We start from the raw sequence: 17,670 nt of genomic DNA on the forward strand, positions 1-17,670 counted from the left end.
AAACAGTTGTTACAGCCGTAGTGGCAGCTGCCATGTCCCAATTGAACACCGGTGGTTCCGGTGGTTCGGGAGGTGGTACTCAAGATCAAGAAAGTAACCAGGAACGCCGAAAGGAGGGTTCTTACAAGGACTTCATGAATGCGAAGCCTTTATCCTTCGATGGCACTGGAGGTGTCATTTCCTTATCCCGATGGTTCGAGAAAATCGAATCCATTTTCGAAATCTGTGCCTGTGCTGAGTCCGATAAGGTCAAATTTGCAGCCTGTACCTTCACTGATAAAGCCTTGACTTGGTGGAATGGCCGAGTCAAATCCTTGACCCTACCCATAGCCAATGCCATGGGCTGGGACGCCATGAAAGAACTCCTCCTTGCCGAATACTGTCCCCGTGGCGAAATGCAGAAGCTAGAGCACGAGCTCTAGAACCTGAAGATGAAAGGTTCCGACATTGCTGCATACATTTCCCGATTCGATGATCTTGCCCTTCTCTGTCCTAGTCTGGTCACTCCTGAAAGCAAAAAGATCGAGAGGTTTATTTGGGGGTTAACCAATCCTACAAAAGGTCATGTCTTAGCTGCTCGCCCAGACACATATGATAGTGCTAAGACTTTAGCCCAAGCCATAATTGACCACAGTGATGATGTCGAGGAAACGACCACCGCCCCTGAATCGACTAAAAGCAGTGGTGAGAAAAGAAAGTTCTGGAAGAAGAAGAAGGGTCAATCTTCCCAAGGATCCTCCAAAAGACAGCAAACAGTAGCAGTCCATGCTGCTACTACCCCCGTTGCTGCTGCTTCTGTTGTGCGATCCACAACTCCAACTCCTACCAGCCGGTATGCTGGTAATCTCCCTCTCTGTGACAAGTACAAATATCACCACAATCCTGGCCCCTGTCGAGAACTTTCCTGTACCAATTGTGGTAAGAAGGGGCACACAGTCCGATTCTGCAAAGCTCCGGCCCAATCGGTCAATCAATCTTCGGGAGCAGGCGTTGGTCAAGCCTGCTACAACTGTGGTGAGGTCGGGCATTTTAAAAGGAACTGCCCTAAGAAGTCTACTGCTGATAACACCGGAAGAGTCCTCGCCATGGGACGGGAGGAAGTGGTCGCCGATCCCACTGTTGTCTCGGGTACGTTCCTTCTCGACAACTCATATGCTAATATTCTTTTCGACTCCGGTGCTGAGAGGAGCTTTATTATTCATGCATTCAAACATAACCTAAAACATAACTCTCGACCTTTAACCGAAACGTTTACCGTCGAGATGGAGAACGGTGAGAAAGAAAGCGCGAGCGAAGTATTCGTAGGTTGTACCCTTACCCTGAACGACCATTCATTTCCTATCGATCTCATGCCGGTATCCATAAAGAGCTTTGATGTCATCATTGGCATGGATTGGTTGAGTCCCAATCATGCGGACATCCTTTGTTTCGAAAAAGCAATCCGTCTCAACCTTCCTTCGGGTCAAACTCTAGTAATCTATGGCGATAAACTCAGTTCCAACCTTCGTATCATTTCCTGCATCAAAGCTCAGAAGCTCATGCGAAAGGAGTGTATTGCATTCTTGGCCCATGTATTCAATGAGAAGTAGGAAGTTAAAGACCTCGCGAGCATCCCCAAAGTCTGTAACTTTCCTGACGTATTTCCTGAAGAGCTTCCAGGAATTCCTCCCGAACGTCAGGTCGAGTTCCGTATTGACCTAATTCCTGGAGCTACTCTTGTAGCGAAGTCTCCGTATCGCGTAGCTCCAGCAGAAATGCAGGAGTTATCCAGTCAACTCAATGAGTTGCTCAGTAAAGGATTCATTAGACCGAGTTCCTCACCCTGGGGAACTCCGGTATTGTTTGTCAAGAAGAAAGATGGATCCTTTCGAATGTGTATCGATTATCGCGAACTGAACAAGTTGACTGTCAAAAACAGATATCCTCTTCCGCGAATAGATGACCTCTTCGATCAACTCCAGGGAGCTAGTTACTTCTCAAAGATAGACCTTCGATCAGGGTACCATCAGTTACGAGTTCATGAGAGTGATGTTTCCAAAACAACTTTCAGGACTCGATATGGACACTACGAGTTCGTAGTGATGCCCTTTGGTCTAACCAACACACCGACGGTGTTCATGGACCTGATGAACCGGGTGTGTCATCCTTATCTGGACAAGTTTTTCATTGTGTTCATTGATGACATACTCGTCTATTCCCGAAGCGAAGAAGACCACAAACAACACTTGAGACTAGTGTTGGAAACCCTGCGATCTGAGAAGTTGTACGCGAAATTTTCCAAGTGCGAGTTCTGGATTCGGAAGGTAACTTTCCTCGGTCATGTAGTAAGCGAGGAGGGTATTCATGTAGATCCTTCCAAGATAAAGGCGATAGAGAATTGGTCAGCACCGAAGACACCCACAGAAATCCGGAAATTTTTGGGTCTCGCTGGCTATTATCGAAGATTCATTCAGAACTTTTCCAGAATTGCCAAACCCTTAACCACTCTAACACATAAAGGTGTACCCTTTTGTTGGAGTGATAAGCAAGAAACCGCATTCCAGACGCTGAAGAAAGCCTTGTGCAGCGCGCCTGTTCTGTCCCTACCCGAAGGGACAGAGGACTTCGTTGTCTACTACGATGCGTCTAATCAAGGCTTAGGCTGTGTGCTTATGCAAAGAGGAAAAGCAATTGACTATGCCTCTAGATAGCTGAAAGCACACGAGGTTAACTATACGACACACGACTTGGAGCTAGGAGCCATAGTCTTTGCGTTGAAGATTTGGAGACATTACCTCTACGGAACCAAGTGCACGATCTTCACCGATCACAAGAGCCTGCAACACATCTTTGACCAGAAAGACTTAAACATGAGCAAAGGCGATGGGTAGAACTACTCAGTGATTATGAGTGTGAAATCCATTACCATCCCGGCAAGGCCAATGTGGTAGCAGATGCCCTTAGCCGAAAAGAGAGTGCAGGCCGTAAAGTGAAGAACCAGACGATGACCATCCATTCCAAACTACCCATGCAAATCCGAGAAGCCCAGTTAGAAGCCCTCAAACCCGAGAATGTGTCGACTGAAGCCTTGAGAGGAATAGAAAAGAAACTTGAGATCAGAGGTGACGGAGTCCATTGTTTCATGGATCGAATCTGGATTCCCAAGTTCGGAGGATTCAGAGAGATAGTTATGGAGGAAGCGCACAGAACCAGATACTCTGTTCACCCGGGCTCTGACAAAATGTACTTAGATTTCAAGAAACAATATTGGTGGCCAAACATGAAGGCTGAGATAGCTACATTTGTGGGCAAGTGTCTGACTTGCGCCAAAGTTAAAGTTGAGCACCAGAAACCCTCAGGTCTGCTCCAGCAACCCGAGATACCCGAATGGAAATGGGAGATGATCACCATGGATTTCATCACCAAACTACCCAAGTGTCCGAGTGGGTATGATACCATTTGGGTGATTGTCGATCGTTTAACAAAGTCTGCTCATTTCGTTCCGATCAAAGAATCATACAAGATGGAAAGACTCGCGCGGATATACATCCATGAGGTAGTCCGACTGCACGGTGTACCTGCGTCCATTATCTCTGATCGAGATAGCAGGTTTACCTCCCGATTTTGGCAGTCTCTTCAAAAAGCTCTTGGAACCAAACTAGATATGAGCACGGTGTATCATCCTCAGACCGATGGACAAAGTGAGAGAACAATCCAAACCCTAGAGGACATGCTTAGGGCATGTGTCATTGACTTTGGAAAGTCGTGGGACACACATCTACCTTTAACCGAATTCTCGTACAACAACCGTTACCACACCAGCATTAGGGTTGCCCCGTTTGAAGCCCTATACGGTCGCAAGTGCAGATCCCCTCTGTGCTGGGCCGAGGTGGGGGATACACAGTTAGCCAAGGACCGAGTCCCGGACAGTGCTCTCACTGGTCCTGAAATCATCTGTGAAACCACCGAGAAGACCATCCAAATCCGAGAACAACTGAAAGCTTCACGTGATCGCCAGAAGAGTTACGCTGATAACCGTCGGAAACCACTGGAATTCCAGGTTGGAGACCGTGTTCTGTTGAAGGTCTTGCCCTGGAAAGGCACTGTACACTTTGGTAAGCATGGGAAACTTAATCCAAGGTACATTGGACCTTTTGAGATCCTCGCCAGGATTGGTCCGGTGGCCTATAAATTTCGTTTACCTCTCGAGCTCAGTAACATCCACCCCATCTTCCATGTTTCAAATCTCAAGAAGTGCCTATCCAATGAAACCCTAGTGATTCCTTTAGACGAGATCGAGATTGATGAGAACCTCAACTTCGTAGAGGAACCGATCAAAATCATGGATCGAGAAGTCAAACGTACGAAACAAAGTCGCATCTCGTTAGTGAAGGTTCGCTGGAATGCCTAGCGGGTACCGAAGTTCACTTGGGAGCGGGAAGACTCGATGAGACAGAAGTATCCGCAACTCTTTCCAGATCCATGATTTGTATTTTGTCTTATATCTTGTCTTGAATTTCGGGACAAAATTCCCTCTAACGGGGGGATAATGTAACAACTCGAAATTCCATATCACTTCTTGTAACTCAAATTGTAATGCAATTCGATCAACCAAACGCCGTTTCCAAATCCGTTTCCGATTTCGCCGTTTAATTAAGTCATTAACTTATATCGATCTAAAATGACTTAATGGGTGTCTTAATGTCATTTGAAATCATTCTAACACCCCATAATAGTTATCGTAATAATTATAGAATCGACTATATCAGGTTATGGCAACTTGGTCGGGTGCGACCAAAAGCCCCGCCTAACGCCGGTATCGGGTAGAATTCCGTCGTGTCCAATTCCCGAGCACTATATAAAGGACTCAAAGCTTTCATTTGAAGCTTTTGGCCATCTTTCCTTAATCACTCTCCAACCTCTCTCCTCATCCATAATCAAAGGTCCAAAAAACAAAGATTTAAGGCTCCAAATCAAAGAGGTAACATCCCTAACTTGTTATCTAACCTCTTTAGCCTTCAAATTGATGTTTAATTTGAGTTTTAGGACCTGGAACATGTGTTTATGGCCAAGGATCAAGCTTGGGCCGTAAACACTTAAAAATGGGGTTTTTAAGCCAATTAACCCTTCCAAATCATTGTTGGGACTTAGATACGACTTTGAGGCTTACAAATCGGGACTTGAAACACTTAAAACATGAATTTTATGGAACAAAAGAGATTTTACAGCCAAGGCATGTGCTTGGGCCGTAAACTCCTCAAACATGGGGAGTAAACACATTTTTACATGTTAGTTTGCCTTGAAACTCAACCAATAGCCTTGGAATAAATCATAGAACAATCTAAAATTAGTTTGGGATCCTTAAACATAACAAAACACTACATTTAGGAGTTTACGACCATAGCGCATACTCTTAGGCCGTAAACTCATAAAAGTGTGTCAAATGATGCCCTTAAACCACCCCAAGGCTTGGAAAAATTACTAGAATCACATGTGATTGTCCTAAGCACCTCAAATGAATTTTGGTTTATGCTTGGGGGAGTTTACGACCATAAACTCCATGTTTACAGCCGTGAACTCCCATAAATGGTGTATAAATTCAATCAAACTAATCCAAGGCATTTTAGAAATTCATTCCAACATTCCCTTGTCCATTTAAGCCATTTTAGCACCCAAAACTACCCAAACATGAGTTCACGGCCATGAACTCATGTGTGTGTGTGATATATGGCCGTAAACTCCCTAATATGTTTACTCTTGGGGAGCAAACTCAAATCCCAAGTCCCTAGTGTTATTACACGTCCGAAGATGTCAGTCGGGTCACTCCAAACGCTCGTTTTGAGGTGTTTAACCTCGTTGGAGTGTAATGTTCCATATAATTAGTGAGTGTAAATCTAATTGGATATATATGGAAATTATTACATTTTACATAGGGACATCGCGAGTAATCAAGCCTCGAACCAACATCTAGTGTCCGAAACCGTCGCATTTCCGAGTCTGGTGAGTTCATACCCCTACCCTTTTTCACTATTTTTAACTGTTTTCAGGGGGGGGGGGGGGGTGGGAACACAAGCAAAGTACAAGGGTTTCTTGTACTCAAAAACTTGTTTTCGTGTGTGTGTTTCACATTTTATATGCTTTTAATACTGATTGATACAACTGATAACCATTCGAGCATGCATATCACGTAAACAATTATTTGTGAAATGGGTTTTATAAACTGTTATGTTTTATATATTTCACAAATGTTTTTCCACATTTTATCAGTTAAAAGCATGACTTTAGAACATATGAACATGAAACTTGTACACTGTTTGTCCTCGGTAACACTCCATAGAGATACGCGAGTGGAGGACTATCATATTATTACTAGTAAATTTGTTATTCCTGTATGATTGGAGACATGTCCTCGTCGAACACTCCACAGATATACGCGAGTGGAGGACTGCAACCGTAACCAGAATCTCTGGGATTTAGAGAGCGTGACTTGAGTGTATAGATCTATACGGGGCTGACTACCCCACACCTGGCTGCTAGCTACAGCCGAACCGAAATGGTTCAAGGGTGACGAAAGTCATAAGGATGTGGACTACTTATTGCCACAGGTTCAGTCTATAGTATGGTTATGGAACTCGCAATTAGGATAACACAGATTTACTTATAGTAATAATGAATAACTTTATACATTTCACAAGATAACCAGGTTTCGGAATACATCTTTTACATTGATAACCAACATTCAGGAAAGTATGGGACGTTCCTGGGAAACCTTGTACATAACCAGGTCTAACCAGAATACATCTTTTACATGTTTTACAAATGGTAACCAACATTCAGGAAAGCATGGGGCTTTCCTGGGGAAAACATTTTCATAACTAGAAAAGTGTAACAAACTGGATAACCTTACATCTTTTACAATTGGTAATATACAATTAGGAAAGTATGGGACTTTCCTGGGGTTCCATTGGTACATAACCAGAACAGAATAACAAAACAGATAACCTAAATGTACATTTTCACAAGGGTAAACATGATTTCAGTGTACAACTTTACTTTACATAATGTGAAACAACCAACCAACCTTTTTAAGAAAATGTGGGATTTTCTTGGTGTGTGTTACATTTTCAGAAACAGAAAGGAAACATGAACATTTTCACAAAACTAAAACCGCTTATGAACTCACCAACGTTATGCTGATTTTCAAACCGCTTGTGTTCTCAGGTCATTGATAGAACAGGTACCCGAAGATCCACTTGATCCAGGTTGGAGTGCGTACAAGACCCGTTCGTTTTGTTTCTATATATATACTATGTATCACAAACTGTACAACTTTACTTTTGAAACAATTGTAAAACTTTTTATATGTAATGTAATGGTTGTTCTACTTTACTTACTATGTACATTGGATTTGATACTCAACGTGGAGTCAACCCCGGAAATGTTTCCGCCTTCGGTTTTTGGGGTGTGACAATCGTTCACAACACCTACAGGTTATGAGCCTGCTAGCGTTCTACAGGAGTGTCTAGAAAGAGTCTGTGGTCATTATCCATACTTTGCTGAATAACTAGATCAACAACAATAACAATGAGGCCTCTCATCTGTTTATCACACATCAACTATCTACCCATGTTCTACCCAACATATTAGTAGATAAAAATATAAATTTTTCTACATAGTTTAAAACCTATATAGCATGTTCAATCAATACATATTCCACAAAACAGATGAGGCACACACACATAACACATATTTCATAGAGAATAAATCATATCTATGAGTTAGAAGAAAGTAAATATACATTCACACATATAATCAACAAAATAAACACATAACATGTATTTCATATAAAATACTTCATAATTATGTGTTAGAAGAAAGTGAATACACACTCACTTGATCAAAAGATGATCGGACAGCACTACGACTTATAGAAGTAGTATTCTTCGGTAGATCTGGAAGATCTTCACAAAAACTGGGCTCCTCGGGGGCAGAGCTTCGGCTCGGAAACTCTTTTCTTATCGGGATCTTTGGGCTTCGGGATTCGCTTCGGGTCTCGGGATGATACCGGGGCTTCGGGGGTACTTCTTTGCACGTAAATCGATGTAGAACCAGAGAGAGAGGAGGGAAAATAGCAACCCTAAACGGCTGGACCTTCAAATCTATTTATAGGGCAAATTTTGCCCTTGCCACGTCGTGGCACCTTTTTCCACGTCGTGGGCTTGGTCTTCACTGCATGCGTCATCGCAAGTTGCGTCTGGGGGACTCCAGGAGGTGTCAGAAGACTTGCCACATCGTGGTATCTGACAGTTTTGGGTTTTCACGCCCCAAACTTTAGAAATTCATAACTTTCGCATACGAACTCCGTTTTCGACACTCTTTATATCGACGCATAGGTGAGATTATGATCTACAAATCTCTTTTAGACTCCGTTGGCTAATTTTGACTTTATTTTTAATATATTATAAATATATTACTTATATATTATTTTTAGTAGGCCGGGACCGGAAAACTCCGTTATAAATTCACAACTTTTTCATCCGACGTCCGTTTTCGCCTATCTTTTTATCGTTTCACTACTATTAACGAGATCTTCAATTCTCTTTTAGATTGTTTCGGCTAAAAACCACTCGATCTCAAATCGAGTATTCGGGCTGCATACGACTAAGTCGAAACTTCAGAAAATCATAACTTGCTCATACGCAGTCAGATTTGAGCGTTCTTTTTATGCACGCTCTCGGTTTAACGAACTCTTCAACTTTCACTTAGATTACTAAGGCTAGATATCGTTCTATCTTAAATTCATATTTTACGTCATTCGGCGTCGTGCCAGTTCTGTCGCGAAACTTCGACAGATCATAACTTCTTCGTTATAACTCGGATTTCGACATTCTTTATATATATATTCGGAAACCTCGTTTCAACTACTACAACATTATCCAAAGATATCGGCTTTATCTACTATTTTATTTTGACGCTTATTTTTTATTCTTAATTCATTTAAGCCACATAACTAAGCACAAAACCTATAATACTCAAATAATATATTCTTATTATTTCAAAATGGGTTACAAAGGTTAACGTAGACTAATACATTGCTATTAATGACAAGCCCATAAACACAGACGTTACAAAGAACGATGATACCCGATCTCGCAAGGGCTCCGGTGTACGATATGCAGATATGAATCTGTTTCCTTGGCCACCAATCGACACCTAGTAAGAACCAAATCTCGTTTAATATTCTTCCGATTTCAATTTTATTGAGAATTTAGGGGTGCATAGTTTCAGTTTAATGATCATGAATTAACCAAAAGGGTACTGGATCAAGAGAAGAATGAATACCTGGAATCTATGCAATTCAGGGATTTGTGTTATGTCTTGTACAAACAACAACACCATCAACAACTTCATTGAGACGATGTTCTTCTTTTTCTCTTTATTGATCTCATTTCCCTGTTCCAAAAGTCCCCAACAGCTTTTCGAAGACCACTAGTTTTCCAATTTTGAGAACTGAAATTATCATCTCTGGCTGGAATTATCATATACTTTCTGATGACCATCTGTTTCTAAACTCTGTTCCAAGCATAACCGAAGTAGGGTTAGAGATGGGGACATCTTGGACAAAGAGTGATGCAATTGTGGCAGTGATGGAAGAAGGCTTATATATCGGAAGCTCCATGATTCCTTCGATGACTGCGAACATGCAAATTCCACCCCTTTACAATATGTTCCCATGAAGCCCAATCTTGACACCTATGCTACTCAATCCCAATGGCTTAGATTATAGGATGAAGGAGAAACAAAGCAACTATGACCGAAGTTGTAGAATAAGGGTGAACCAGAATAGCTGGTGACTAGAGCTACACGAGGAGGGAGAAACAAAGTAACTATAGATGGATCCAATCGCGTATGAGGGAAATCTTCGACGGGGAACACAGGCTTTTAGGCGTTCTTAGAGTTTGTGATTTTAGATAATAAAAAATCAATAAATAAATAAGAAAATATCAAACAAATAAAAAATAAATGAAAAAGAATTAGAAAAGTGCAATATAGTCATTTTATGACTGTCAGGGACAAAACGTGCATATTTTAAATAAATTACGGACGATCCGACTTAATTTTTAAAAATAGGAACTGAAGGTGCCTTTTGTTACCTACACAAGGGAAGATTCGTGTAATTTACACTAATCCTTTAGTGAAATTGTTTTTCTTAATACTTTAGCTAGAGTTGCATTAGCACACTGATGCGACCTGCGCTTCAACCGAATTAGCACTACTGAAGCAGGTACCTCGTCGCCTCTGCAAGATCAAAAGAAAAAGAGGTCGCCAACCATTTTTCGGGAGGTTGCTCTCGGAAGAATGCTCTGACGGTCAAGTTAGAAGGTATCTAGGGTTTTTTGGTGTCTTCCTTGGGAGAGAAGAGCTTAGCTTGTGAGTCTAAGGGTGCATCCTTTTATACCTAGCGCTCTTGCCCGGTCCGTATTGGACAAGATCACTTTTTTGGGGAGACAATATCAGAAGCTCTGATTGGAAGGTCATGCGTCCTCAACCGTTAGGGCACTCTCATTGGCTCTGGCGGTAAGGACCTGACCCCACTATTTGTCCCCTGATCGTGTCTTTTGTGTTGGAGCTGGGAGCTTTCCTTGGCGGGCGCGAGCCCCTTGCCTGGGCATTCTGTCCCCAGGGACGCGGGCGGGCGCTAAGCCTGCTGGGCTTAGCCCGGCTGGAATACTAGGCTCTTTGGTTAGGCGCGATTATGTCGTGCCGTCCTAGGGCGTTGCAGCACTAGTTACGGTGTTACGGGCTTAATTAGCTTACACGTGTTGGTTTTCCTTTACCCGCCATTCCGCCCTTAATGGCGACGTGACTGCACATGATGGCTGGCAGTTATGTCATCGTGTCAAACATTTTATATGTCTCGCCCTTTCCTTTTCTTTATAAAAACGTTTATACTGTTTCTTTTTGCCTTTACTCTTCCTTCATCCTTCTTTGTCTTCTTTTTTCTGAGTTTTTCTTCTTTCTCCTTCTCTATGGCGAGTCTTCCTGGTATCCTTCCCTCAGCCGCTGAATACCGCCAGCTTGAAATTTTGTATGGTTTATCTTCTATGGAGGGTGTGGTATTTCCTTCTCTGGGTTCTAGCATCCTATCCCCCCTTCTGGCAAAATTAGGATTTACTTGAAAACCCTAGATACTGGTATCCGTTTCCCATTGATGGATTTTCAGGAAGAAGTTCTCCAAAAGGACTGTTGTAGTTTGCAAATGCTGACCCAAAATGTTGTTAACAAAGTGGTAGCATTCAAGATGATCTGCAGGGCCAATGGATATCTTCCCGACTACTTCGTGTTTAAGTACTTCTTCCGATTTTGCGTCACCGGAGATAAGTGCACCTTTTCAGTCAGGCGAGGAGGACATATTCTAGTTCCTGACGGACGAACTGCCATGAACTGGCAGGATAAATGGTTGTGGGTGAATCAAGAACTAGTTGGGAGTGGTCGATATCGTGCAAATACCTTTGCTGATACTATCCCCAAACTTTTCCCCCAAACCAGGACGTTGTCGATTACCTAAGAAGTGTGCAAGTATCGCCTGAGGACTACTCTGAGGCCCTCCTCTCTGGTGTAGGGATGAGTCCCTCTTGGAGGCGTCGTGGCAGAATGGCAGTGTTCTTTTGCAACGTCGATGGTAAGTGCTTTGCTTGGCATTCTTCTTTCCTCTTCCCCTTTTTTATTCTTTTAGGTGACTGGAGTACCACGAGGTGGATCTAGTTGACCGGCTCCCTCCGCCTCGCCGGATAGACCAACTTGCTTTGACTACTGCCCCTTCTATTCCTCCTACGGACAAGTTGGCGCCAGAGACAAACCCCCTCCACGATCGTTGTATTTCTGCTGTCATGCCTCCGGGTAGCAATCGTTCCTCTTCCATGGAGAGTAGTGAGGATAGCAAAGAGGGTATCATTGCCGATGTTCGACATATGAAGGAGAAAAGGAAAGCTGTCTTGGCCATGGGTGAACCGGTTATTGGCGCACCTCATGTGGCCAAAAGAATTCAGACCAGGCATAGGTTTTCTCGCCTGTTGAATTTTATGGCTTTCATGCCAACCGACGTGGTGGTAATCCCTAATGATGGGGCATGTGATCAGCCCGTTGTTTCATCTATTTCTCCCCTACCTGTTCCAGGTGTTCCGTTTCCTCCTTCGAAGCTTTCCCCTGTCAAGGACTCTAGTGATTCCGGCTCAGCGTCGGTCCCTCTGGGCGGTGTTATTGGGGAAAGCTCCGTCAGGTCCCCTGTCTTTGTCCCTTCTTGGAATCTTCACAATCATTCTCGGTTATCCGTTCGTGCCAATGCTTTGGAGTTTTCTCGCCATGATTTTGTAGCTGGGATTGAATCCGTTCAGAAAGTGACTTCTGGTGTTGGGTCTAACGATGCTAGTGCTTGTCTTTCCTCCAGTGGTCTGGTGGTTAGTGTGAATGATGCTTTATAGTCATTTGCGAGTATGGATCATGCATCTTTATTGGGTTTGGGAGATTTGGATATTGGGGGCCTCCGGGAATTGTGTTCTTTCTCTGGTTCAGAAGGTACCCCAGAGGGTATGGTGATTGAAAGGGATGAAACTATACAGGTGATCGAGGATGATGTTGGTAAGGTTGGGCAAGATGTTGAGGATGACGGTGATCGCGACATTGGAGTGAGTGACGAAGGTCCTAGTGGAGGTACGATGGGTGTGGTCATTGGCGATGGACACAATGTTGATGAAAACAAAGATGCTCTGGCATCGTGTGCTACCCCTCCTGGGGCGTGAAAATGTTCTCTATGCTTGTTTTAGTTTCCTTTTGTTGTCTTTTTCTTTTTTTCTCTTTTCTATTTCGCTTTGGGTATGTAATGTATGGATTTTTCTAAAAACTACTCTTTTGATCGCATGTAAAGACGTTTGATGTGTTGGGTGTCCAACTGCATGCTCTAAGCATTGTTCTCTTCTAACAGTATTTTGATGCACTAAGCATTTTGTTTCGCTCACATTAGTATTGACACGCTAAGTGTCAAGGCTGGGTTCTCTAAGCACCCAACAATAAAATTCAATGCATCAAGTATTTAAACATTTTATAAGATTTAATACACTGAGTATTACAATTTGGAATATCAATCATTCAATTACATTAACCTTGGGCTTCAATACACTAAGGGGTCATTTGATCGTTGCTGATTGGGTTAGAGATGACTGCGTTAGAAGCTGACTGGGTTAGAAATGCTAACTGAGTCCACATCTGACTAAATTTATGTTGTTTGATTATTTATCTGACTGATTATGCTGAATGATAAAAATGACCATATTATCTTTATGTTGTCCTTTTGTGCTGGATAAAATAATTATAAAAATAAAAATTATAACATGAAATCCAAAATAAAGATACATAATTTAAAATCGAAATACAAAGTGTAATAGAAAACACAAACACACACTGTCATACATAATAAAAAAGTATAGCATTTAACGTGAACCATTTAAAATACTGATTAGCAATCTGCTCATGCAATGTACTCATATACTCAACGGCTTCTGAACCCCATTCAATGCCTTGTATGTTTTGGCCCTCACTTCCTCCACCTCCCACATTAGAAGTAACCATAGTGTTTTGTTCAAAGTTCGTAAATAGGTCATCTTGAATATCGTATTTCTTTATAAAATTATGGACCGCGACACAGGCAATGACTATGTCTCTTTGCACTGGAAAAGGATAAGGAGCCATGCGTTTTAAAATTGGAAATCTTGCCTTCAATACACCATAAGCACGTTCAATGATATTTCTAAGTTGTGCATGAGCATGATTGAACCTTTCTTCCTTAGCTCTGTTTATTCGAAAATCGGCTAACAAATACCTAGTATTGTGGTAAGGAGCCATAAATCCACGGGTATTGGTGTATGCGGCATCACAAAGGTAATATTTATTTGTAGATGGGTGACAAATTAATCATATAAATAATATAGATAATAAAATTTATAGAAAAATGACAAACCTGGTGGAGGGAATGGAAATCCAGAAGTCGGATTAAATGCAACTTCTTTCAAAACTTTAGAATCGTGTACTACACCCTCCCATCCAGCCCATACAAAAGTGAATATCATATCAAAATCACAAATTCCTAATACATTTTGATAACAGTCACCTTTTCCTCTTCCCCTATAGCGATTTTGTTCATCAACGGGCATAACTGCGTGTACAAGTGTTCCATCTAGTGCACCTAATGCTCCAGGAAATATGTTTTTTAGCCGTCTATGTCGTTCCGAGGGATTTCTTGGTGTATTAGAAGATGTTGGTACAATAATTTCTCTTGCAAAACACATCATTGCTTTTAGTACTTCATGAAAACATTGATGAATCGTTTGTATGGAGTGGTGAAACCTTTCTTTAACAGCTCGAAAACGTTCATTATGTCCTATAACATGTAAAAATATAGTCATCTTCTCTTCAACGCTTATTGTCCTACTACGTTGCAACCAATTTCTTTGAGTAAAATGATTGCATAATAATACAAATGCATCTTGTGAAAGACGCATCATATCAAAACCTTGTATAGGACATCCGTGTATCAAATCTTGTGTATATGGATGCTCGGTTTCTTCCGATTTGTTAGCTTTTATTCTTTCAATTCTTTTTTTTTTCTTTTTCGAATCAATATCAACCAGCAACATGAGAGTATAAGGAAACCTAAAAACTCACCTTCCTTATCCATATGTAACTTGTTACATATTAAGTACAAATCACATAAATTTTATAACATAAACCATAACATTAATCAGTAACATTAAAATGGATGACATATAAATCCATAACATAAAAATCCATGCCATAAAAATCCATAACAAAAAAGTCAATACCAAATAACAATCCTAAGCATAACACATAAACAACCTAAACTTAAGAATCCTAAACAAAACACATAACAAACCTACACATAAAAATCCATAACATGTACCGTAATATAAATTCATAAAGCATAGAGACAAAAACATCCTAAAGTCATACTAAAGTCAACCAAGTAATCCAAAATTCTTTCACGCACTTTTCACCGACAACTCACAAGTCGAAGACTCGAGGTGTAACCAAATTTTCCTGTTACCAGCATTTTCAGCAAACAACATAAGAGAACTGATGTATTTCAGGTGAGAATCTCCCCAATCCAAGCCTTTCAATTTTTCAATACATTCATCCATCTCCTTGTCAAGATTATTAGTTTGCGCGAACGCCTGAGCCACCTTTATAATTTCCTTTCCAACCTCTTTTATGTCATCATCTAGTGTGTCTGTGGGTGCATTTTGTTATCCTCTTTTGTTTTTGGACCGACCAGACGAATCTCCACTTGCATGTGATGCACTTGTAAGTGGGGGTACTGTTGAAGTTGAGGCTGGGATATCCATTTGAGGTGTTGTATCTACCATCTCGATATCCTCATAATCTTGTGTAGTAAAGACTTCTGCAAGGTGAGGGAGTGTCGAAGATGGTCCCCAACTAGCAGCACCGGTCGAGGTCGTACCGTCAAACAACTGGGTGCATAGATCAGGGTAAAGGAGGGGTGCATTTCTTAATTTCTCGACCATCTTGTTCAACTATTTGAAAATTTGATTTTATTATTATACTTTAAAAAAATAATGTGTTTTAAATTTAAAGATTACCTTCACCTCCGCTTTCCACTCTTCATCCGTCATTTGAAACGTGTTTGTGATAGGATTATAGAGATTCCCAGTTTTGTTTTTTAATTTCAACCAAACTGCATACTTGCTTTTCAAGTAGTCATAACGAAATTTATTTGTTTTTTTGTCAACAACAAAGTCATGTTCTTTTTTTAGTTTTTCAGCTATTGTATTCCATGAGGTACCTTTGAGACCACTACCTTCCCGACCGCTACTTGTCAGTTCTTGGATACATGCATCAAGAAAAGTTTTGTTCACAAAATCTGAAGACCAACTAGCTCTACTTCTCTTTTCTATCATGTCTAATGAATAAATAAATGTTTAACATGTTATGCAAATATATACACATATTAGCACACATAAACACAAATATATATACATATACACACAAATTTGGCAACATATACACAACTATATATATATATATATATATATATATATATATATACACACACACACATGTATACAAATACTCACAAATAGGTCATATTTATAAATATAAAAACTTATTAACAAATAAAATAAAAATGTTATTAAGATGAAAAGATACAAAATGATAAAAAATAATCAACAAAAATAATAAATTGTTAATTTATAGTAGAAAAATACCACACTCTAGTGTCTTGAATGTTTCAAGAAATATTTAGAATAAAAATAAAAATCATATATTTATAAAAGTAACACCACCAACATAAACCAGTTGCCTTAGATTCACACTACTATTCTACGAATTGCATGTTTCCAACATTTACTTTCTGCTTATTATTTTCAAAACTTTTACTTTTTCATTTACCTTTTCATATATGACCTTAACAGTTCTAAAGAAATACAATACCACAAAGATATATGGTTACACAACCACTTATGTTATATGTAATTTTCAAAGTCACTCTACTAATTAATGTATCTGTGTTAAAGTTTAGAATTCATGACAATTTGTGTTAAAGTTTAGAATTCGACAGCACCATAATTTCATATCCACCAATTTTATTTTTGGAAGATATATAGTAATTAATCAAAAAAATTCACTTCTTGTTTTCAAGAATTAGGAAATAACATGCATGCTCCAATGGAAATTTTAAAAATCAACAACATGAAAAACATGGAAATTTTAAGAATCAATAAATTGTGGACAGTTTTGCCCTTGATTATGAATGCAGGAAAAATAAGGACAAAATAAGATAAACAAACCCATTGATCAAGAACATGAAAAACATTGAAATTTTAAGAATCAATAAATTCGAGACAGTTTTTCCCCTGCCTATGAATGCAGAAAAAATAAGGATAAAAAAAAGAAAAAGAAACCTGTTGCTGCTGATCGATGTTGCTACTGTAGATCGTTGCTTTGATGCTATTGATCGCTGCTTTGCTTGACAGCTTTCGATCGCTAATTAACTTGTTACTTTGTCGCAGGGAAGTTAACGGGGGAGGGATAGGGCATCGACGACAACTTTTTTTTACTCTGTCCATCAAGTTTAATTCAAGGAGCGAGTCCTCTATTTTCATTAGACCGAGTACTAATGTTGGACCGAGTCCCTTAATCTATAAGCAATATCAAACTTGCTAATTGGTATTTTATGGACCCAATCCCGCTTTAGACCCAGTTAGATAGCATATCAAACGACCCCTAAGCATGAAAATCACATCACTAAGCATGAAAACAAGTACACTAAGTACTTAAAACGTGGCATACTAAGTATGAAATTGAACAAACTGGGGTTATTTGCCACTTCGTCCTTAAAAGAAAAACTTCTTCAGGTTTCTAGCATTCGATGTTCTTGGTATCTGCCTTCCTTCCACTATTTCCAACACATATGCAGCGTTCCTATTCACTTCTATGATCTTATACGGGCCCTCCCATACCGGGCCTAGCTTGCCTTGAGGTTGGGCTCGGCATGCCTCATTTCTTCTTAGCACATACTTGCCTACTCTGAACACTTTCTCCTTTACTCTCTAATTGTAATATCTTTCCGTTATATGCTTGTATGTAGCTTGGCGTATC

At 40.4% G+C, this 17,670-nt stretch overlaps 1 protein-coding gene across 1 annotated transcript; it reads right to left on the reverse strand.

The window, feature by feature from the left end:
* Window positions 1-13,265: 13,265 nt before the first annotated feature.
* LOC145064185 (uncharacterized) lies at window positions 13,266-14,669 on the reverse strand. Its single transcript, XM_079011683.1, has 3 exons — window positions 14,144-14,669; window positions 13,490-13,703; window positions 13,266-13,332 (listed from the first exon to the last, which is right to left on the reverse strand). Exons 1-3 carry the CDS (start codon window positions 14,667-14,669, stop codon window positions 13,266-13,268), a joined length of 807 nt encoding a protein of 268 aa, XP_078867809.1.
* Between the last annotated feature and the right edge of the window lie 3,001 nt (window positions 14,670-17,670).

Source organism: Lactuca serriola, chromosome 7 (assembly GCF_051521515.1).
Source record: "Lactuca serriola cultivar US96UC23 chromosome 7, Lser_US96UC23_V15, whole genome shotgun sequence".
In the NCBI taxonomy this organism is placed as follows: Eukaryota; Viridiplantae; Streptophyta; class Magnoliopsida; order Asterales; family Asteraceae; genus Lactuca; species Lactuca serriola.